This window comes from Chamaea fasciata, unplaced genomic scaffold, assembly GCF_029207755.1.
Source record: "Chamaea fasciata isolate MVZ Bird 193981 ecotype frontalis unplaced genomic scaffold, bChaFas1.0.hap1 SCAF_23, whole genome shotgun sequence".
NCBI lineage: Eukaryota > Metazoa > Chordata > Aves > Passeriformes > Sylviidae > Chamaea > Chamaea fasciata.
This window is the reverse complement of record NW_027094108.1, coordinates 4,180,938-4,204,801: the sequence shown is the minus strand read 5'-3', so window position 1 is coordinate 4,204,801 and position 23,864 is coordinate 4,180,938. Positions and strand designations below refer to the sequence as shown.

The 23,864-nt window shown below is 48.9% G+C and overlaps 1 protein-coding gene and 1 long non-coding RNA gene across 4 annotated transcripts in view; one reads left to right on the top strand and one right to left on the bottom strand.

Moving 5' to 3' along the window:
* The window catches only part of KAZN (kazrin, periplakin interacting protein), a 152,461-nt gene that overhangs the window by 48,702 nt on the left and 79,895 nt on the right, over positions 1-23,864 (top strand). The window contains exons 1-2 of one of the 3 annotated variants that reach the window (XM_066203202.1): positions 17,585-17,647; positions 18,089-18,266. In XM_066203202.1, the coding sequence (XP_066059299.1) occupies positions 18,104-18,266 (163 nt within the window). In that variant the 5' untranslated portion in view covers positions 17,585-17,647; positions 18,089-18,103. Of the gene's footprint in view, positions 1-17,584; positions 17,648-18,088; positions 18,267-19,844; positions 19,909-23,864 lie in introns of those variants that run through there. The other 2 variants (XM_066203201.1, XM_066203203.1) reach the window with 2 other exon arrangements.
* Positions 10,647-18,125, bottom strand: LOC136300661 (uncharacterized). Its single transcript, XR_010723722.1, has 3 exons — positions 18,051-18,125; positions 14,742-14,874; positions 10,647-14,073 (listed from the first exon to the last, which is right to left on the bottom strand). It is a non-coding gene; the product is annotated as an uncharacterized lncRNA (long non-coding RNA).

Here is a 23,864-nt window from a genome sequence, read left to right as displayed (position 1 = left end):
GATAAGCAACTCCGTAGTCCTTGCCAGTGCCTGTGCACTCCAGTTATTTATGGCACGGAGTGCTGGGGAGCAGGACTCTGTCCTCTCCCAGCTGGTTGCTGCTGTTTTGGTGCCTCATGTAGCATGAAGGAGCTGTTGGTTCCCATTAGGATTTTGGCTAGGGCCGGGCAAGCAGAGAGAATATTTGAAAAGCAGAATGTTTAGAGATAAGGGCTGCAGGAGTAAGACATCAGCCTGTGGGAGCAGCTCCGACCTCCTGCCAACCCAGGGCTCTGCAGGGGCAGGAGCAGCACAGGGCAGCTCGAGGTTTGGGATAGGATTTTTGGGAGACAAAGGTTAGAAGCCTGGAGGCAGATAATGCTGGAGTTATTTTTCCTGTATCACATCCTCATTCTTCCTGACCTCTCACCACTCCTGATGCTCTGCCCTGGGTTGTCCCAATCTCCTTGCAGGTTCCTTATGTCCAGTGGCAGAGTGGGTGACATGAATCAGGCCAGGAGAAGCAGGGATCTTACCTCCAGCTGTGTGTCTAAAAGCAGGTTTATTTCCTTTCCCTGGGGTACCACTGACCAGAAGGACTCACCTCTGCCTGTGAAGCCACCCAGGCCCTGGAGGGAGGCAGCCAACAACAGGCTCATGCCCAGCCAGCTTCTGAGGAGGTGCCATCTCCAACTCTTCTAGAGCCTCCTGGACTCACCTGGACACATCCAACACTTTGGTCTTTCCAGGGAAAAACCAAGGGCGTGTCAGAGGTGTCTGTGTTACCAACCCTCTTGCTTTAGAATAAGTTCAGCCCAGGCAGAGCTGCTGATACCAAAGAGACTCTGGGGGAACTTGATCCAAGCCTAGATCTAACCAGGGAGCTCACACTCCATTTGATCTGATAAAGAGGCTAAAATAAGTATTGTTCCAAAAAGCTAAACATGAGCCATCCTATTTAGGATAAAAATCACCAAAAAAATAATCAGTATTGATTTCCATTGAAATGGAAGTGGGCAGATTGTATAAATGCTGCAGGGATGGGGTACTTGGGGAAAGTGGTTTGTTAGAACCCAAAGGCCAGGTTAGTCTACGTTTGGTTCCTCTGGATGCTCCCAGCAGCTTTTTACAGGGGTGAGGTAGTCCTAAGAGGGCTGAGGGGTCCCAGAGCTGCCCTTGGCCCACTGTAGTGACATCTCCAGTAGCAGCAGCAGCAGCAGGATTTTTAGGCATTTTTAGGCATCAGGTTTGTGCATAAAGCCCAGGGATAGAAAGCTCACGGCCAAATTAAATAAAGTTACCTGTGTTTTCAGTGTTGTTTTATTTATTTTCTGCTCTGTTTTTCCTCACTTTCTCATTAGGCAGCAGCTATTCTGTGGCCACTTTTATTCTCTTCACATCAGCTGGTTGCATTGATAATCAATCTTTTGAAGCACAGGGTCTTTTCCGGGTTTGAATTCTTTGGATTTTATTAAATAAATGTGCATTTGTCTAGAATGGAAACTTTGCTCCTTATCAGGATCATCTGTCTTGGTGAAATGACTTGGAACAGCTGTTCCATGAAGCAAAATCTGATAGAAACACAGGGACTGGATATAAACACAAACATTAGTCACTATGGAAACTAAAGTTACTGCAAGATGCCTCCAAAAAGCTGTGTTTCTATATGTTTCTCATCCTAACCAAATATTCCCAAGGGATTTTGCCAGCCACTTCATTTAAAGCCGTCTGGGAATGTTCTGCTTGTGTGCATATGGATCACTGGGGAGCAGCACCACAGCTTTGGGTACCACAGAGCTCTGCTGTCAAAATTGATGGGTTATTGATTTATCCCAATTCCTGGAGGCTGGTGAAGGACAAACCAGCATTTAAAAACATGAAAGGGCAAAGCTGAATCTGGGGACCTGTGGAAATGAGAGCTCAAGCTTTAGGCTGTGGGTTTAACCCACTTCCAGCCCCATATCCCATCCCAGCAGGTATCTCTGTGCTCTGGAGGGTCTGTGCTGGGCTGTAATCTGGATAATCAGGGGGCTTTGCTCCTCCATCTGCCAGTCCTGTGACCTCTCCATGCATTTTAAAAAATATATTGATGAAGGAAGAAGCTCTATCCCCTGCCAGAAGGGCTGCAATTAAAATCCAGTTTCTCTGTTGACAGAGGAGCTGCATCTTTAGACAACCCTTGGAGACTGTAAAAATAAATGTGATTGCTGGATGAGACTGGCACCTTGCAGAGATGAGCCAGCACAGGCAGAAAAGGAAGTTTTCAAGGTACAGAAATCACCAGCACGGGGCAAAAACGGGTCTGCTTGAAGGGAACGTACTTGTGCAGCCATGGGTGGTGTGATGGCCCTGGGGCCGTGCAGCTTCTGAACACAGCCCTAAACCCCCTGCAAAGGAGACCTTTCCCCTCTGCTTTCTTGGGCCTTTGTCTCCTTTTTGCAGGAGTTTTAAGAAAATCCTTGGTCTCCATAGCAACTGCTGGCTCCGTGGCACGTGTGGCTTCCCACGGCACACGCGGGGAACTGGGGACCTCCAAACCAGGCTGTGGGGCTCAGCTCCCCACAGAAACACTGCCTGAGGCCCTGCCCCCTCACCCCTCATGCCCTGCACTCTGGGCAGCCACAGGGATGCTCTTGACCGGCACCTTTTCTCCCTTTTGTTGACAACCTGGCCAAGGTTTGGGTGCCTGCAGGGAGCAGAGCTGCAATTTCTCATCATTAATGCACTTTATCCACCCAAGCCACACCCTCAGGCCGTGTCCATCCTTCCTTTGCCTGTCTTGGGCAAGGTGGGGAAACTTCCCCATGGAAAGGATGGTCAGGCATTAAAACAGGCTGCCCAGGGAGGTGGTGGATTCACCATCCCTTAAATGAAAAATGACTGGAGGTGGCACCTGGGGACAAGGTTTAGTGGTGCTCAAGGCACTGCTGGGTCAGTGGTGGAACTGGATGAACCTAGAGGGTTTTCCCAACCTCAGTGATTCCACGATGATTATTAGTTGCTGAATTCCTCCAGTGGAGCTGGAAACACAGCACGGCAGAGCAATGGGTCAGGCACCGTGTGTGAGGGTCTTGTCTCTCCCTTGAGCAGCAGTCGCTGCCAAAATGCAATTCCCTTTGGAAGTTTAGATGGTGGGGGATTTTCTCCCCGTGCCTTTCTTCATAATCACTTCATCACTCATTAGCTTTACCCAAAATCCCCTTTAAAACTGAACCCCTCCTCTACTGATCACCCACACGATTTAGAACAGAAAACCCGAGAAGGAAAACAATTCCAAGCTGGTTGAATAGCCAGTTCCTGCTGAATCCGGAGAGATTTGGGTATCTGATTCACCCAGACTCCTCCTCCTCCCTGCAAATCCCAGCCTGGCTGTTCTGTAAGCCTATCCCATGCCAGACTGAGCCGACTTGGCAGGCACCGGGCTCAGCAGAATAAATTATCCCGGCCTGTCAGCTCCTTCCCCCCACTCCTCGCCGGGATTCATCATCCCCGGGGAGAGGAGGATGCTGTGCCGGTGGGTTTGGCCTCGGGGATCGTGTCCTTATACCCACAGCAAACATTTGGAACAGACAACAAACCGTCCCACAAAGGCAGACGCTGTTTAGCAGCAGCAGAAGCCGGGCGGGGGGAGGAGGTTTGGGGCATTCAGCCCTCCCAAGGAGCGATTCACAGAGTCGGGGTTTGGTTGGAATGGAGCTCAGAGATCATCTGGTTCCAGCCCCTGCCCTGTGCCAGCCCGGAGAGATGCCTCCTGCATAACTAAACGTGTTCTCTGTGCCTTTAGGATGCTCGAGCTGCGGGGACACCGCGTCCATCTCCCCTCCAGCCGGCAGCAGCAGCGGCGTGGGGTGGGCTGAGAATTCTGCTCCGTTTGCTTTGCCTTCTCTCTGCATTTACTGGCCCTTGGTACCCCCAAAGAGCTTCCTTTACAAAACAAACCAAAAAAAAAAAAAAAAAATTAAGCTGACAGTGTAATAATAATTAGAATATCAACAAGAATAAGGGTAATTATATTTTTAAATGGGGTCTTAATTCATTTACCTCCTTTTTTTTGGAGTTGTGTTCAATCCTCAGGGCCCAGCTGAGCCAAGCACTGCAGTGCCTATTTCAGTGCATCCCTAAGGGCATGTGCCTGCAGTGAGCTTCCAGGTAGGATCGCAGGTAATGAGGCAGAGGTGAGAAACATCCCCTGGCACATCAGGATAGAAGAAAACCCCACGAGGGAAGAGAATTGCTTCCAAGAAAATGGTTTTGCAGTCATGGCTGGTGACCAGCACGGTGGTTGAACTGACTGGGGGCTCCTGAGTGTTTAATCCTGGGGTTTGTAATGATGGATTCAGGTTGGACAGTAGGCAGCTGCCCCAAATCCAGCATAATTGGGTCTTTAATGTGCTCATGAGATTCCTGAGCTATCTGCTCCTTTGGATGAGAGATGATATAAAAAAGAAAAGGAGGAAAAAAGAGGCACATGATGTGAATTTATTTGCATCTTGCAACAATAATCCAGTCATTCCACCCAGAAAATGCCTGTCCTGCTTAATGCCCCTTTATGCAATTTTTTTTTTCATGGTGCCCAAGAGTTTGTTTGTTTATTTATTTATTTATTTGCAGATTTCTTTTGCTGGGGTGAAAAACGAGGGGCAGAAAAATGCCATTCCAATTTTTAAATTCAATTTTATTATGATTTATTTTGTAAGCTGTGGCTTGGCTGGGGGTTGTCTGATTCCCCCCAGGAAGTGGGAAAATTCCAAGTCCTGAAGCCCCAGCTCTGCTGCTGCAGAGATCCGTTGGAGCAAGTCCCAACGGCTCCAAAGCAATTCCATTTCCTGCAGCAAGAAATGGCAGTTGTTGGGGTAGTCACTTCCATCCCACCTTTATAGCAGCCAAGACTCCAGCTCCATCCTCAAATGCCCCCAAATCCCGGGCAGAAAACTGCATGTAACATTCTGCCTCTTTTGCATAAATTTCATCTGGAAAAGGCAGAATTGAGAGGGTTTTGGAATGGGTGCCTTATTTCAGCTTCGCTTGCTAGAAACGATCCTGTTGCTCCGAGTAATTACACAATAAATTTGTGAGAGGGATATAAAGCCGTAAAAGCAGTGGTAATGGTTTGCAATTTAATAGCTGAATTGTAAATGAATTTTCCTATAGCAGCTTTAATGCAGCGGGCTGCCACAATTAAGAGGACATTCTTTGGGGTGCCTTTAATTTTTTGTTGTTGTGAAGTTCAGTGCCATTAATTCCCTGGTTTAAAGAAACCAAATCATTAGCCACTTCAAGCCGTAAAAGTCAACTTTCACTTCCTCTGCAGCCAAGAAAATTTTATCTTGGAAAAGGTGTTTTTACCCCATTTGGCTCTTGCATTTTCTTATCGTAGTGAGTGTGGGGTTGCACCATGTATTGAGCTTATGCTTTTCATCCTCTTTTCATTCTCATCCATCTTGCTCCTGTGCTATGTGACATTGGGGTGGAAGGATTTGGCCAAGCAGGGAGACCCTGCTCACAGCATTTAGCATCTCTTCTTAATTTATTATTTGATAAAGGATTATTTAAATGGGACATGTGTGTATTGCAGTGCTCTGTGTGTCCCCCTCCAGCCTTGGGGCTCTCTGGGCACAGGGGGGTTCCCTGCTTTGTCCCCAGTGTGAGGCTGCTCTGTGAAGAAATGTTACCCTCTTATCCCCATCCAGAGTTCCCATTCCTTCCTCTTCCCCTCTCCAACCCTCTGGATTTCAAATGTCATTCCCAAGCAGCTCCAGCTTTTGCAAAACAATCTTCCCGGAGTGGGTGGCCCCAGCGCTGCCCCTTCCTGCAGCAGCGCCAACGCCAGCTCTTGGTTTGCCTCATCAGTCCGCTCCTCTCCCTCTCCATTCCCCTAATTACATCTGTGCGCTGCCATACCAGCACCCCCTCGGTGGCCTGTGCTTGAAGGAAATGCCATGAAATCCCGTATCTGACCTTGGAAGCATCTTTGGGGCAACTGAAATTGTTGCTAATTGTTGATGGAGTGTAATTACGTTGCCAATACCACCTGCAGTTCTCCACGAAGGAGCAGGGAACTGCTGCACCAGGGTGTGTTACCCGTGCAAATTGACACAGGCAGCCCCAGTCTGACTGTGGTGGGTGAGAATTAAATGGCACAGTCGTGTGTAAGAAGCTGATGGAGACCTGAACCTGCTCCTAGGGGTGACTCCAAATGCCCTCCTCCCATCACTGAATCCAGATTAAGGGGGATGTGTAAAATAGTACCTGTCCTAATGCAGTTTTCTCTCCTGTGCATCCTTATTGTCATAACTTCAGCCTCAGTTTCAGGGTCTTCTTCATTCCCCAGCCCGTAATAGTTGGGGCTCTTTGTGCTACACCCCACGGTGCAATGTGTAAATTCCTGCCCCGCTCCCAGCGGGGCTTTGACCTTGAAGTTATTCCTCCATAACCATAAAAAATCTGCTTCCTCCCTGTGTTCTAGGCTGAGGCAGGTAACAGAGAAAAATGGTTTAGTGGGGATTGGCCTGGAAGTGTGGCCAGTCAGTGCAGGATCAAGCAGAGGTAGCCCTGGCCTTGCTGTGGGGCACAGATTTGTGGGTTGCTAAGTGACTGAGCAAAACAGGGTCTCCCTATTGCAGAAACTGCTGCCTGTCCCTTCCAAAAAACCCCAGAGGTCTCTTTGGATGGGCTGGGGGCAGCACTGCCCTGCACAGCTGCCACGGAGGGGTGGGAAGGTGTTAACTGGTGTGGTGAGCAGGGATGGGATTTGCTCCGGGGCCATGGAATCTGCTGGAGGAGGCAGCGGCCGTGGGTGCAGCTTCTGGAGCATTCAGACATGCAAATGGGGAGCAGGGGAGAGGAAAGAGAGAATGTAAGGATCCATTGTGAAGCCTAAAGGCACTGCTGGAATCCGAGCTCGAGCTCGGAGCAAGGGATGGAGTCTGTGCCAGAGGACTGCAGGCAGTAAAAAAGCTACAAAACCATGTTCCTGATGAACTTTAAATCCCTGTCTGCATTTCAAGTGCCCTGTGTGAACACACCCCTGTGAGGTGGTGCCATTCTGTGGATCCACTGCAGCTTTCTCAACGTGCTAAGAAAAATTAAGGGAAAAGTTTTTGATTTTTTTTTTTTTTAACCCAATGAAAAAGGCTGACCTTGAATTTTGCCATCTGCCACACCAGGCAGCCTGGTGCAACCTGTCCCAGCTGTGTGTTTGCTGGGGTGGAGGTAATTCCTGTAGCCCGGGACAGTGTTTGAACAGCACCTGGCAGAGGAGCATCGCAGCCTTTTTATCTAACAAGCACCTCGACAATATAAATATTTAAGTACAATAAACAATTATGATCAAGTTTCTTGGGTGACTGCACATAGCAAGTGAATTTAAAATTCATTTCCCATGGGTATTCAGGCTTCACATCCACTTTCTGTGGATGTTCATGCTAATAAAACTTCATTGCACTGAAAGAGAACACAAGAGGGATGCAAATATGACAAGGGCAAATTTGCTTAAGAGTTCAAATGAATATTCACCAAGTTTTTATTATTTTTAAGTATTCATTCCTATTTGCTATAAAAAGATTATTTTATCTTTACTCTCCAAGCTCAGTGAAGCGTGTTTGAGGCATAATATGTATTTCCTTGTACTAATGGGAAGGTTTGTTACCAGCAAGGAAGGAGTGTATTTAAAATGTGCTTTATCTTCAGGAAATGTCACTACTGAGTTACCACCATCCTGATTAACATCTGTACTTCATTTTGCACCCTAAGGCTGGGATCTCCCTGGGTTTTCCCTCCTTTAAAGCTGCAGATCTCAGATCCAGATCCTGACACCGTTATTTCCCTCTGATTTTCCTTGCTCATCTTTCATCTCCCGCTGCCCTCAGTTATAAGGGTGCTGGAGATGCTTTTCCTTCACACAAACTGAGATCCCCTTTGGAAGGACTTGGGGGTCACCGTGGCTCCGTTTTGCCTGAGGCAGGGGGAGCACAGTTTTGACATCTTCATTTGATTTCTGTCCTGGAATTGGAAGAGATGCAAATTAGCAATAATGAATATTTTCATTAAAAGTGTCTAGACATTACATCTGAGAACAAGATAATGATACTTCTCCTTTATATAAAAAAGTCTGAAGTAGACCCAGGATGATTTTTTTTTTTTTGTCAGAAAAGATAACATTTATTTTAAAAAAATGTGATTTGGTGTAAGTGAAATTAGGGTAATTGCTAATTATGTAACTGCAAACGAGGCAGATCTTTATCTTGAGTCAAGCTGGCCTGGTGCAGAATATGAACTGTTATTTTTATGAGGTGGCATCAGAAAGCAAAAAAAAAAAAATCAGTGAAGCAGTCTAAGTAATTTCTCATGCTTATCAAGAGCTTTTGGATAGTCAGGGGTGTGAGGGATGCAGCATCACCCCTCCTCATTGGTTGGGTTTTATCCCAGAATGGTTTGGGCTAAAAGGGATCTTAAAGCTCATCTCATTCCACCCCTGCCATGAGCAGGGACGCCTTCCACTGTCCCAGGCTGCTCCAAGTCCTGTCCAATCTTGGACACTTCCAGGGATCCAGGGGCAGGCACAGCTTCTCTTGGGCACCCAGTGCCAGGGCCTGCCCACCCTCACAACCAATTTCTCCCTAATACCTTCCAGATAGATAGATAGATAGATAGATAGATAGATAGATAGATAGATATCTTTTCCCCTTTTCCAGTTGTCCTCTGCTGTGTCAGAGCAGGCTCCCACCTCCAGCCCTGCACTCCCCACACCTCAGCGCACATCTCCATCAGGTTTTTCCAGGCTTATTGTCCCACCCTGGGCCTCCAGCACCGTGACAAACTGCACTTAACACCCAACAAAACTTCATCCCAGGGTGCTCAGTTTGAACAGGTTTTATTTTCCATATGTACTGGAAGTTCATAATACAAACCCCACCCTGGAGTCAAGTACTGCCGAATGAAGTCAGGAACCTTATAGGATAAACATATCATCCTCATACAAGCCGCAGTACGTGGCTATTGGAAAAATTAAATGCACTTGAATAGCTTTGCAGATATATATCTCTGTCTCCTCCTGACAGTGAGCAAACACAAGAGCTTGGCAGTTGTCCTGCTTGGTTTAATTGCCTTTGGTGGTTTTATATCCATCACCTTCTTAAAACCCCTATGTAAACAATCCTGGCAGCTTCTTGTCCTGAAGACTTCGGGGTGATGGAGATGCTGGTACCCACAGAACCTCCTGCATCCACTGGAGCCTCCCATCATGCTTAGAGTTTTTCTAAGGAATCCATCCAGCTGTGCTTTTAAAAAATTCTTATTTATTTAGCCTTTGGGGGAGGGTAAGGGGGGCGTTATAGAAAGCCCTGGCTTTCTCTGAGACCACTCAGAGTGGTCCCTCTCTCCACCTTTCCCTGTGAGGGTTGTGAGGCCCTTGCACAGGGTGCTCAGAGAAGCTGTGCCTGCCCCTGGATCCCTGGAAATGTCCCAGGCCAGGCTGGACAGGGCTTGGAGCCACCTGGGACAGTGAAAGGTGTCCCTGCTCATGGCAGGGGGTGGAACAAAATGAGTTTTAAGATCCATTTAAAGGATTTTAAGGGCCTTCCAGCCCAAACCGCTCTGTGATTCTATGATAAGAACATCAGCTCTCCCTTGCTCGGCCAAGCCATCATTTGAAGGCACCTCCCTGTTCTCTGGAGAAAACCTCCCCATTTTCATGAAAAGCTATTAATATAAATAATATTAATAAGCCCCACCTGCATTAGCAGAAGATAATGCTTGAAGCTTCTGTCTAAGAGCACTGAGCTCCTCCTGGCATTCCAGCTGATGACCAGTGCAGCCCATCTGGGTCCACAGATTGCTCCCAGCAGCAGCTGGAAATCAGCCCGAGGGACCTGGGTCTGGCTGTGGCAGCTCACAGCTCATCAGCCTGAGCTACGATTTTTTCCCCCAAGTGGAGGAAGGGATCAGGAAGCTGTGGCAGCCTTGGGATTCCCCCCAGCCACAGCTGGGGAGTGATGCTGCAGGCTGGGATGGGAGCCTGGCTGCATGGCCCTTCCCTGGGGCAAAAAGCAGAAAAGGCAGGAATAATGGGAACTATTTGAGGTTATTTTAAGTGTCAGATATCAGAAGCAAAGTAAAATGCCCAAATGAGTTGACAGCAGCTCAATTTGATCCCTGCCATGAACTGACTTAGAGCCCGAATTTTTCAAAGGCTGATAATCGCCTCGGAATTGATTTTGTACCGAGATACTTTATCACATTCGTGTATTTGGTGTGGCTTGATGGGGGTTTTTTAGAAGTAATCTATGTCAAAGTTAAACAGACTTTATTAGAAGACACATGTTCCCTGCCCTACTTTGGCTGGGTGTTCCTTTAAGTTAAATCATGGAGAGATGAAGGAATTGTTTCTGATTTAACTGGAAAGCCTCGCTCTGTTTCAGGGGTTGCAGGTGCCCTCTGCCACTGGACCTTGGTCACACCCTGCTCCAGCCCATCTGCTCCTCAGTTTCCCCATCCTCTGGAATGACACCTGCAGTATCCTCCTACCCAACCCAAGAAAAATAGCACTTGTGAATTATCTGATGTAGAGGGATTTCTCTCAGTCCTGGAGAAGTGCTGTTTTTCCCAGAGTAGCTGACTCCAGCCAAGCTGTGTTACAAACCCTTAAAGAAATGGACATCAGTACACGCCAAGCCCCAAATTCACAGAACCAAGGAATCTAAAACATTACTGTAATTAAAGTTATATTTATATGTAGAAATACAATGCAAATTTTTCAGCTGCCTTCTCAATGCTGAAACTTTATCTAGGTGTATTTTTAGGTCTTTCACAGGTTAGTGGGGAAGTTAATTATAGGTTTGTAATCTTATGCAATACAGGATTAGTCCACCCTGCTGGTAGCATCTTGAATGAAATGAGGGAAAATGGTGGGGAGGGGGAGAGAAAGGCTATGTTTTGTTGTTCCACACTCCCCAGCACATTCTGTTGTTGTGAGGGGGACTGGTTTGGCACCGATGGGGTGATCCCGAAACCAGGCATGACCCAGGGCTGGTGCCACTGACAGAACAAGGGAGGGTGATGGCACTTGGAGCAAAATGTGTGCTCTTTCACCTGAAAGGAAAGGGAAGGACTAAATGAAGTTTCACTCTTGTCTGCATTGGGGTGTTTTCTGAAAGGTCCGTGGGAATTTTGTGGATGCTCATGTGCTCCCTGCCTGCTGGGTGCCAAGGGGGGACAGGTGCTATGCACGTTAAAACCCCTCTCCATTACAATCTGGAGTTCTCCATTTCTGAATTAATTCTAGGAATATTTTAGAAGGCTGAACCACCCTTGAGATCTTGTCTTTCACTTACTTGACAAATATTATAATAAAAACAGATCGCATTTCTCTGTAGCACCTTCCATTCCCGGGATGCTCCAGCTGACCCTTCCCATCTGCTCTGCCCTGCAGCCCGTTTCCAGTTCTGTTTTCTGGGAAGGGAGCAAAGGGCTGCTCTTCCACAGCTTCTGCCCGGTGGTGTTTATCACCACAGCTGAAACAGATGGGTGCAAGTATTTATTTCTGCCACCTGCCCAAATTAGGACAGCAATCTTACCCGTAATCCATCAGGCTGAAACATCTGGAGGGTCGTGAAAAGGCAAAGGCGTCTGCGTTTCACCGCGCCTCTGCTAATGTCAAATCTTCATCGGAATTGACTTCCCAGGACAAAGGAGCTGTCAGATGAATGCTGATGCTCCATTAATGACAGGGTAGGGTGACCCACCCCGGCGTGTGATCGTTGTTGCTGAGGGAAACACGGAGGCAAACCCATAATCACCTTTCCTGAATCTATCCCACTAACACCTAGTTTGAGTATATATTTGTCTGCTGATTGATCACAGGATTTTTTTTCACGGCACCTATTATCCTGCTCTCTGACTGCTTCACATTCCCCCTATTCACTGAAGTTTTCACATGATCCTCGTTAGAGCAGGTGGTAAATCGGGGCTGCAAAGCCAAGGTCTCTGCAGGATCCCCATCTTCCCCTTCCCGAGAGGACACAGAAGACTTCCCAAGGGAATTCTTGGAGGATCAGCAGGACCTGATCTCCCAAATCACCCTGGCAAGTTCTGAAAAAGCCCAACCACATCTTTGCTGCCTAATTTGTGATGGGGAAAGGAGGAAATGGGATTTCATACAGACTTCACCTGAAATGACAGGACAAGAGGGAGTAGTTCCCACGGCCAGAGGGAAAGGTTAGACTGGATGTGAGGAAGAAATTCTTTACTTTGAGGGTGGTGACGGCCTGGCACAGAGAAGCTGTGGCTGCCCTTGGATCCCTGGAAGTGTCCAAGGCCAAGTTGGGCAGGGCTTGGAGCATCCTGAGATAATGGAAGGTGTCCCTGCCATGGCAGGGGGTGGAACAAGATGGTCTTTAGGGTCTCTTCCAACCCAAACCATTCCACGACTGTAGAAACTGCTCCATGGTGGGGATTTCTGGGGTAGAGACCACCATAAATCAGAGGTATTTTGCAGGAAAGCAGAATGATCACAGCACATCATCACTACTGTGTCTGTGCCATGAAAGGGAGCACTTCACACACAGTTTGCAGTGGAGAATGTGTTAAAATAGGAGGGTGAACCAGAGTTAATTTTTTGTCAAGGTTTACGGATTGACTGGTGAGGTGGGAGTGGGGTCATCTTGGAAATGGCTGCAGCACATCAACCTGGTTTGAACGCGTGAGTTTTAATGGCTTAATCCACCCTTAATCCCTGGCAGGGACCAACCCCAGCCAGGTAGAAGATGCCCAACAGTTTATCTCTCTCACACAGTTCATCATCAGGGAGAAAACACCCCAAACTTGCACTGAATACAAACGGTTTAGCAGAGCCCCTGAACCTCCTGGGCAATCTGCCTTTGATAAGAAAGCAGAACCCGGAAACATGTTCCAAGTTTTGGGCCCATTGCAGCGAGAGCTCATCACTGAGGCTGATACCTGCTCATGCAGAGCCGGCTGCTGACGTCTTCCCAATAAACATTTAAACACGGGCCGAGCACACAGGGATTCCTGGACTGCTGTAATTCATTAAACAAATGTTGGGTTTAATAGCCCCGTGTCCAAAGCTGGTGCCATGGATGCGCTCAGCTGTGAAATATGCTGTGGAAGTCATTCGTTTGCAAAGGGGTCTAGAAATCTGCTTCCTATTAACATAAAATGGGTTTACTGCAGAAAAAAAAAAAATCTCTGGGATCACATTTTTCTCTCAATTATCCCTTCTCAGTGGGATTCCTTGAGGTTTGCACTGGGTAACTGAGATGTGTCTAAGCTGGGGAGTTTGGAGCTGGGGTTTGTTTTGATCCATTAAGCTTGTATCTTGCTGCAGTGATGTAATTCCCCCAGTCTGAGACACTTTATAAACATTAATGGGTTTGTTTTCACAGTCCCGAGGGATGTGCAGCACAGGAAGGTCGCCAGGACCATTTTACCCACACAGAAAGAGAGATGGGGAAATGTGGCAAGGCAGCATCACGGGCAGAAACAGCATATTCACTCCAATTTTTAACCTGCCCATTCCTAGCTCTGCTTGATTCAGTTTTAATAACTTATAAGTTACTAACTTTTAAGTTTATAAGTTATTACAGCAGTCCCACATCAGCAAGGTTTGCATGAAGATGCTGCTGTATACCCCAACTGAGGAAGGAAAGAGTTGGTGCTCCGTATTTTATGAGTGAGAGGGGGGTGAAATGCAGTTATAAACACACCTCTGCAGAGGGAAAAAAAAAAATGTAGATATTAACAACTGCTGTAGCTTTGTTGAGAATTACTTAGCGGAAATGTGCTGGAAGAGACTGTGGAACATGGGCCACGCTGTGCTTTTCCTGGGGATTGCTGCTGGAGTTGCTGGTCTCTTGGACTGGATTTCCTTGATGATAAATGGCCATAAGGATGCCTCTGGTGATATTTGGAAGGAGCCAATTGGAAACTGGCCCTACAGAGTGCCAGGGCACAACAAACCTGAGGCACAGATCAAAAATCCCACTTTGGAGATCTTTTTCCCATCACAGAAGGTCCATTTTCGAGGATGTACTGAAAGGAGCTGGTGATACTCACAGCTCCTGCAGCTGGGAATTGTTCCTGCAAACAGAGATACATGGAGCAGATGAGAAATTAATGTAAATATACAGACAGAAGGCAATTTTTTTTTGGAGGAAGCGAGGCAGAGGCAGATAAAAAGCGATCAGCAGAATTTACATAAGCCTTCCTCATCACAGAGGTCATCATTCTGCAGGATGACACATGGAAATTCATTTTTATTAAATTCTGGATGATTATTTAATTGGAAAAAGAAAGATTTAATTGAATCAAGTCAAAGGGCCCTATTAGATTACGTTCAACCTTAACACAGAAGGCTTTTCCCATTTAGTTCAACTGGTTCCTTTGCATATTGTACATATTAAACTATAAAAAGTGGTAATCTGAATAGCAAATTAAAGGGTTTGGAAGGCCTGAATGGTACTCATGCGCTTCTCGGCCCTTTTTCATCTTCTAAATCTTCTCATATTCCCTTTACTGCACTCTTTAGGTTGTAACAAGAGCGAAGATGAAGGGTAGAACTCTCAAATCTTCCTCCATCCATGTTTATTCCATTTTCACACTCTTGAGGAATAGCCTGCCTGGATGTGATGGCACTATTACAACACATTGCCCAAAACTGAGGGTGTTTTTCAGATTTTCAAGGCTCCCCTTGCAGCACCTGAACAGATGCTGAGTGTAGTGAGGTTGAATGAAGATTTGTGACTTACTGGCATTCACTCAGGTTTCCCATGTGTCCTTAGGAAATATTCCCAATCTATTTATGCCTCATCTACATGGCCAGGGACTCCCATCCCTTTGGGACACAGACTCCTTGCAGAGCTGTCAACCTCCCGGTAAAATCTGGAATTAATAAAAAATAAATTTTAAAAAAGCAAATCATCAAAGCAATTTTGGGAAATAACATGTTTCTAATTTTGGATCTTTAATTAGATTTTAATTTCCTTTTTTTTTTCTTAATTTAAAACTAATAGAAGAAAGGGATTGAGGCACAATTCATTTCCTAAAGTTTCATTTCATCCAAATTTTGAGGTTTCCAGCAAAGGCTTGGGCTTTGACTGGGAGCTGGCACATCCCAGTTGGGTTAGGAATGCCCCATCCTTGTGCCTTTTCCTCTGGCTGATATTGCTGGATTGCTGTGACATTCTGTGCTCCTTCCAGGCAGAAGCTCAGAGAAATCAAATTCTGCTCTGAGAGATTGAAATCAATTTTAATGGATCCAGCTGTTCCCCAGTAAGGACAGAAGGAGGCATGGGAAAGGGGAGAAAATCTTCCAAGATATCTTCAGGGGATTTCAGGAAGTCCTGAAAGTAGTAAAGTTTTTAGAGTGAGGTTTTTAACTTACCCATGAGGCCACAGGGACAACTTTAGGACACATTTTTTAAATAACCACGTGCTAACGTAGAAATTCTCTATGTCAGTAAATTTAAAAAATTCCAGCTCTGACAGTGCAGCAACTCAACCAGTCTATTATAAAAGTTAGATTGAGTAAGAAACATCATTTGGAATTTGCCGTAGCAGCTAAATGTGTTCTTGGAAGGTTCAAATCAGCTTTAACCTGACTTTTTATGATAAAAAAAAGAAAAGTGACGGTACTTTAAAGCCAAGTTCCTTTTTGCTGAAGCTTTATTTTTATTCAAGTGCAGTGAGTAAGTTTTGCATATACGGTACTGGGATTGCACACTCAGGTTATCTGGTTACATACATAATTCCCCCATTTGCAAACACAGTTTGCAGCACATACTCATGCAAATTAGGTATGAAACTGGGCATTTATCTTGATTAGAATTCAGTTTCTTTATATACCCACAGAACTTTATCTCATTCAGGGATAGCTGCAGAGATGATGGAGAAAGAATTTCAAAAATTGCACTTATTCTCCTCGTGGGTTTTTTGTTGGCCCTCTGGGCATTCATTAAGGAAAACAGACCTTTCCACTGATATTCCAAGTGCCCTGGCCCAGCACCCAGGTTGGGTTGCAGACACTGCTGGAAACTCTGTCAGAAATAACTGTCCCTTGCAAAAGCCACTGTACTATTCCATGAATAAATGCTAAATTTTCTCTGCTTTACAATATCCAGATGGATTTAGATGGATGTAAGGACTAGATGCCACTCGACAAGGACTCAATCCTTTTGACTCTTGGAGAGCTGGCTGTACCCAGGATCCAGATCAGTCATGAGGTTTTGGGGGGGTCCAGGCTGCTCTTGTTCATGTTTTTCAGCAGACTGAAACAGCAGATTTACCCCATTTCTGTGCCCAAAAGCTGCCTGGGGACTCTGCACACCAAACCCTCTTCTCCTGCAGTCCCTGGATGTGTGGGATGGTGACGTGCTCCTGCTTTACCTCTCCTGGAGCCATCCCTGCAGCTCCAGAGAACGGGAGCCCATTTCTATCCTTTTTCCTGCATTTTGAATCAGGGCTCTGCAGTGCCAGTGGTGCTGCACAAGGACACCCTGAAGTTCAAAGAACTGCCCCAAATTCTCAGCTTGTTCAGCCAAAAAACTGAATTTAGACAAATATCAGAGTGTTTAGCAAATCATGCAGGGCTGTTTCTCCCCCTCTCCTTACAGCTCATGATTTTCTCCGACTTTCCCCTTAGCAAGAGTCCTCGCTCACCGTCCCGGCTCCTCACTGTGCTTCCCACAGCCACTCCTGTTCCTGTGAGGCTCCCACCCCACTGCCATGGGGGCTCCTGCCCAGTTCCTAAACCCATTTGTGAACTTTTCCAGGCACGGGTGGCTCAGGTGACAACTCACAGCACGGCTGCCTGCAGATTTGGATGCAGGGATGGATTAGGGAGGTACAGCCACGTGGGCCATGGTCTCCAAAGCATCTCCATCTATGGGGCTTGGAGCAACCTGGTGCGGTGGGAGGTGTCCCTGCCCATGGCAGGGGGTTGGAATGAGACGATCTTTAAGGTCCTTTCTAACACAAATCACTCTGTGATTCTCTAATTTCACTTCGGGGAGGATGAAGCCATCTGCACGGCTGCCACGGGCAGGGTGGCAGCTCTGCAGGCTTGCTGCAGCCCTGGCAAACACACAAGTGGATCCCTCTGAGGGATGGATAAGGCACAGGGAAACATCCGCGCTCCCTCTAGCAGTCGCCAGCGAATGGATGATACCAATAATTCTCGATTTTTCACCCTGGGTTTGTGCCACGCGAACCGCCAGCGTTAAGAGCTCTCGCACTAGTGCTGCTGCAGTGGTGACAGCGCTCAGGTGGCTCTTTCCCCCCGCCCCAAAATCCTTCCAGGGGGGATTTTTGGAGCCCATTTTCCTCCACCTGCTGCAGGCAGCTGCTGGGCACGGGCTACGCTTCAGGGTGAACCCGAGCGCAGTTAGCAGAGCGGTTCTTCATTTAGTGGCATTTTGAGCTCACCGCGGGCGCTGCAGCATCCCCGCAGCACCCCTGAACTTCCCGGGGGGTTGCGGGAGGGTCTCGGCCCCAGCGCGGCGCGGGCACCGCAGGGTCCCCGCTCCGCCCGCCCCACACGGGAGGGGAGGGACCCGCCCCGGCTCCCGCCGCAGCCGCGCACCCACCGCGGATGCCCTCGGCCGAGACGCGATCGCCTCCGTCGCGGCCCTGCCCGGGCTGCCGGGGGGGGCAACAGGTAGGGGGTACCCCCACCCCCCCGCACAACCTGTTCCCCCTTGTAGCCCCTCTGCACAGAGCCCGCTGCTTTCCTTCGCACACCCCCTTGCAGAACCCCGCTCCCCCGTGCGCTCCCCTTGCACAGCCCCCCCTCCCTTTGCCCTCCCTTTGCGCAGATCCCCTTCCCCTTATCCGCCTCCCGCGCTCAGGGTCCCCCTCCCCTCCGCACTCCCTGGCACAGATCCCCCTCCCCTTTGTCCCCCCCTGGCCGAGCCCCCCTCGCACCCTCCCAGCCCCCTCCCCTGGCGCCGCCCCCTCGCGCCGCCCACTCCCCTCCGGCTGCTCCCCTTCAGGCAGCCCCTTGCCCCCTCCCTCGCCCAGCACAGCCCCCTGCCCGCCCCCCCCGCCGCTCCCTCTCTCACCTCTCTCTCTCTCTCCTCCTCTTCCTCCCTCCCCCCAGGCCAAAATCCTGCACATGATGGACGACAACAAGCAGCTGGCGCTGCGCATCGACGGGGCGCTGCAGGCGGCGGGCCAGGAGGTGACGGCGCTGCGCGCCGAGCTGGCGGCCACCGGCCGGCGCCTGGCCGAGCTGGGCAGCGACCCGGCCATGGAGCACGGCCCGCACGGCGCGCAAGGTGGGTCCCGCCGCGGGCAAGGGGGCGAGGGGGCTCAGGGCAGCCAGCGGGGGTCCCACCCGGCCGCTGCCTCCGGCTCGGTCTTATTGTTCATTGTTGGTTTTTTTTTTTTTTGGGGGGGGGGGGTGCCCGGCGCGTCCCGTCGGGCCGTGGTTGCGGGTTCCCCGGCTGGGTTCGGAGCGGGGTCGTTCCTCCCTGGTGCGGCTGCTGCCGGCGCCTCGCTGTGCTCCGGCAGCCCCGGCACGGGGAGGGACCCTCCCGCCCCAAATCCTCACTGCCCCCCACATCCTCCCGTCGCCGCCACCACCGTCACCGCCCCCTCCGTTCCCATCCCCTCGCCGCACCCCGCCCCGAGGTCCCCCCCCCCCCCCCCACCACGGCCGGCTCTCCCCGGTAATCCCGCGCCCTCAGCCGGTTTCGTAATTCGGTAGGAAAGCAGCCATGTTACCGCCGCGATCCGCGCTCCGCGCTCCGGCCCCGCCGCTCCCGCGCTCCGCCCGGCCCGGCCCGGGGCTCGGGGGCTGCGGCGCTCGGGCGGCGCACCGAGAGCCCACCCCGAGCACCGGCACCCCCGGCACGGCCCGGGGTAGGCTCTGGCAGCCCCTGTGCCATGCACACACCCCCTCTGCACCCCCATCCCTGAAAAAGTTGTCTCCGTTCCTCGGGGCCGGGCGTGGAAAACGGGGTGCGGGGGGAGCGGGAAGAGACTTTGTGTGAAGGTTAAGGAACTGAGCCCGAATCGCTCCCGTAGTACTCGTGGTTGCTCGCGCCAGGCTGAAATTCAGTTTCCTGCTAATTAAAGTGTGTTGCCATCACTGATACGTTTGTATTTGAATGCTTTTGTGTTTGAGCGTTTATGTTTCCCAAATAATTACAGGCTTGCATGACAATTTACCCCGAGCAGCCTTGGTGTCAGAACAGAAATAGTGCGAGCCCTCCCCTTTCCCGATAACTGAATTTACACTTGTGTGATAAAAACGTCAGTAGCTGTTATTTACTGGTTACTTATTTACTGTATCTCTTCTTAGGGTGGTTCGGCGCTCTTTTAAATAACAGTAGCATTTTGGTGTAGCTTTTGAAAGCTAGCGTGGCGTTTGGCGGGGCATAGGTGCTGCCGGCAGGATGTAATCATGGAATTACAGAATCGTAGAACACTTTGGGTTGTTAAGGATCGTGAAGATCATCTTGTTTCAACACCCCCTGCCATTGCTGGAACTGATGCGATTGCATCGCCGGTGTGGTGGTGTTCATGGCCAACTGATCTAGAGGGGTTAATTAGTGGTTTTATTCCATCCAGCTTGTATTTCACTGTTTTGGTAGTGGGGGTGTGGGGTGTGGATTCCACTTTCTCAGCTGAGCTTCCTGGTTGCTGTGGGGATGTAGGAAGTGAAAGTTACCTGTGTGGCCAGGGATTTTCTGAAATGCTGTGCAGAGGAGCCTGTTGGGATAATCTCAGCCACCCTCTCCTCTACACCACAGGCAGCCCACCGAGGCTCTTGCTTTTATAAAAATCTGCTGAAAGGGCAGAAGGAGCATGCCAGCCTCCATCCTCTCCTGTGGAGCAGGGGCATCAGGAATGCAGATGGTGACACGCTGTACAGGGCATGCATGTGGAAATGCAGGCTTCCAGCCAGGAAAGCAGGTAAAACCCTTCAGCTGCTCATGCTCACACTGATTTCTGTGTGTGTGTTCAGTGTCTGGTTTTGTTTCCTCTCCAGGACACTTCTGGGGAGATGCACATTTCTGCAGCATGTCCTGGCAAGGGACAGAGGGGTGTGTTCTCTGAGGTTAGGGTTTGGGTTTTTTTGGTTTTTTTTTTTGGTTTTCCTCTGAGGTTTTCTAATCTGTTGAGTGATGAAAAAACTCCTCTTTGTGTTCCTTTACTATCAGCACGCTGGAAAACAGTTGGTGCCCTGTAAAGGTGCTAAAGAAATGCGCTGTGTTCCCCAAAGCCTGCGTGTTTCTGCTTAATAACTCTGATTGCTTTGGAGTTGTGGGGTCCCTGTGAGGGGGGGACAGGAGTGGCCCCACCCTCAGCTGGGTGGGAGAGTGGTACCTGCGGCGACTGCTGAAGTTGCTGGAGGGTTTGGTCCACCTTCCCACTCTCTAAGCTGGGAAATTTGGCTCAGCCTGCTGATGACTAGGAGTCAGGAGAAGGGACGCTTCTGCAGTAAGGTGTGACTGCATGGCCTTGTGGCTGTTCATGAGTCTTTGTCTTTCCCCATGATTTTAATAAGCTGTTATTAAAACTGTGATCTATCCAGCCCTGTGCTGCTGGTGTTGTAAGAGAAGCAAATCATTTAAGTGTAAAATTGTATCTAAAGAGTGTTTTGTCTGTCATGCTTAGGAAGGAAAAGGGGGGAGAGTATGTGATCTCTGCAAAACCCACCAAGTAGATTCACTCTGCTTTGTGTTTCCTTCCAAAGTTTGGTACTATTGTTTATATGCTGCCATAAATGCTCTCCTACATCACTCTGTGTTTGTGTAGACAGGCCCAAGATATCTATAGTGAGCCGTATGCTTTTCCTCAAGGATTCAGAGACGACGTTCAGAATGATGGGGTGAAAACAAGAATCTCTGAATAGCTCTGCTGTTGTGTGTCTCCTAAGTAGGAGGGCTGCCAAGCTGTTTGATTTATGCAAATATATTAAAGGCAGGCAGGAGGATGGGGAATGGGGTGGCAGCCTGCAAGTGCAGATTTGGGGGGGGCAGGTGGATGCGTGGTGGGGTCTGCTTTGGTCCAGGAGGAAAAGCACGTGGTGGAATCATCAGGTCCCTTTGCTTATAGAATCCCGGGCTGGTTTGGCTTGGAAGGGGCTTTAAAGGTCATCCAGTTCCAACCCTCTGCCACAGGCAGAGACATTTTCCACTATCCCAGCGTGCTCCAATCCCTGTCCAGCCTGGCCTTGGACACTTCCAGGGGTCATGGGGCAGTCACAGCTTCTCTGGGAAGTCTTTGCCAGGGCCTCACCACCCTCACAGGGGAGAATTCCTTCTGTGTGGAGGGAAGAAGCTCATGATCACAGTGCTGCAGGCAGCTGTTCCAGGTCAGTCCCAAGTTGTGTGGAAGGAGGTGAATGTGTGTCTCTGTGCCATGCTCAATCAGTAATTAATACTGAGCTTGTCAGATGTGTTATTTGCGTAATTATGGTGCAGCTTGAGACAGCTGGAGGTAATAACTCTGCCCCTTTTTGGCACTCTGAAACTTTTCTCCACTACCATGTGCTATTTTTGCCATGGCAAGGTATGTTTTGAGGGCCCCTTTTCCATAATTTTAATCAAAACTGGAAGAATTCTGCTGAGAGGGAGAGCAGGATGGTGGGTGTGCGTAGGTAGGCAGGACTGGAACTTGCACATTTTTCCAGCCCTTAGCGTGAGTGTTAATCATTCAAACCTCTCAGCCCTGACAGTCTCTTTTAACCGGTGAGTTTGCTGGGAGAAGTATTTTGGCTGCAGCCTCTGTCTAAACTTGGATGCAGATCAGGGTGGAAATCAATACTTCGTGTCCCCAGCTCTTAGCACAGCAATTACAGGCAGCGCTCGGTAACATCTCTGCAGCCATGTGTCAGCACCCTCGTGTTGGAATCCTTGTTTGAATTAGTATTGCTTAAATTGATTGTGAGCGGGAGATGTGCCCAGTGGTCTGGGGTGGGATGCTGGTGATGAGGGGGGGATGCAACAGAGCATGGCTGCAGAGGTCCATGCTTAGCTGTGGCCCCTGTCCATGCTGGCTGTGCCACTGGGCTTTTGGCTTCATGGCTTTGCCCAACCTACACCCGTATTTTCAGTAGTTTGGTTAAAAGCAATATCTGTGTGTAAATCTGAAGTCTGGTGATGACTTGCCATGCTGCATCAGGCGTTTGGTCCGTTCAGCCTCGTGTTTTTGCTTTAGTCTCCTTCCCACATTAAATGGAAAACACCTTAATTAATTAATGTTGGTAAAGTGCTTGAAGATGTAACGTGCAATCAATTGCTAAGTGTTATTAATAACACCTCGCTCGGCGTTTGGCTTTTCTCATTTCTGATCTCAGAGTGGCGGTGGCACGCTGCGATCACCACGTCCTGCCCCGCCGCAGTGAGGATTGGTGGCGTTCAGCTGGGGATGGGGCAGAAGCTGCGCCCTGCTCCTGGAAGGAAGGGTTGCTCCTTGCTGTGCAGTTATCTCAGGCACATGCAGCGTAAGAAAGATTTCAGTTGTATCTTGGTACGTGGTGATGCCAAGGGGCCAGGAGGACCTTTCTGCTCATGACAGCCTAAAATAGAGTTTTCTCTTTTTCCCTTTGATCTCAGTATCCTTTCATAGCTACAATGCAAAGACTTTGACTTTTGCCCAGGAGGCAATCAGTTACCTCTGTGCTGTTGCTATTTTGTGAGTAATCATCTCAGGCTGTTGAAAATGTACCATTTTCATCTCTTCAGAAATCTTCCCTGCTATTTGTTCTTCCAGAGCTGGAGAGCTGATACTGTAAAGAAGCCCGAGGAATTTGGATACTGCTGCCCAGTCGGGTATCGGGAGCATTTTTGTACCATGCTTATCACGAAATCAAGGTCTTGCTGTACTATTATACTTTCTAATAATTTCCTACTTTGTTTCCCTTTGTCCTGCGTAGTTCAGGGAGCAACTAGTTTCATGCTCTAAAACAATTGCCTGCGCTGGGAAATAAATCTGTGCTTAGCAATGTTCCCATGGTTGCTTTAGACACAGGGAACTGGCTGCTGATAACACTCCAGATCCCTGCTACATCTTAGTCTTTGAAGATGTCAGTTTAAATCTTTTCTGGGGCTTTCCTATTCAAAAGCCTCATCTGGCATTGTTAGCATAATATTTAGATTATTATTGCTTTAGGCTTTGTCCAAGGGAGTTATAATGAAGCTCCTAAGGATGAGTAAGCTCAAGTAAACTGAAGTTGAAGGACTTAATCCAGAGCTTTTGACTCACCGGTCTGAAGTATAACCATGCAGATGGTGTTAGATTTGCAGGTGGGAAGAGGGATGTAGAAATAAGTCCCAGCCTAAAGTTGGGGAAGATTAAGTGTGATTTTGTGGGTTGTGTTCAGGCACTCTCAGATAATTACTGTTGGGGCTGGGTGTCATCCAAGAGGACGGTCTGTCCTCTCATTACTTATTCTTTTTTCTCCAGATACATCAGGGGACTTGGTGTTCTCTGCCCCTGGGACTGAATATGGAACTCTCTGAGATGCCAAAAGAGGCTTTACAGCCTTGGGCAGGGGCTCCTGGCCCAGCCCTGGGGTGCAAACACCTTTCCTTGAGTGGTCCCTGCTCCTCTCAGCACTTCAAGTACATCACTGTACACCAGGCACTGAGCACCAGCACGATGTAGAGAAAAACTTCAGTCTCCAGCTTGTTAAAATTCAATCCTCACAATTCCTCATTGCCAGCAAAGCGTGAGATCAGCGCTCTGGTCCTGACACAGCATCTGCAGAACCCCGTGCTCGTGCTGCAGCGTGCCGAGCAGGGCACAGAAAACCCTGGGGAATCAGTCACCCAGAGGCCTCATTTTTCAAGATACATCCTCACCCATGGGGATGCTGAAGGCTCAGGGGGTTGCTTCATGTTGCTTTGCAATCTCTTCCTGAT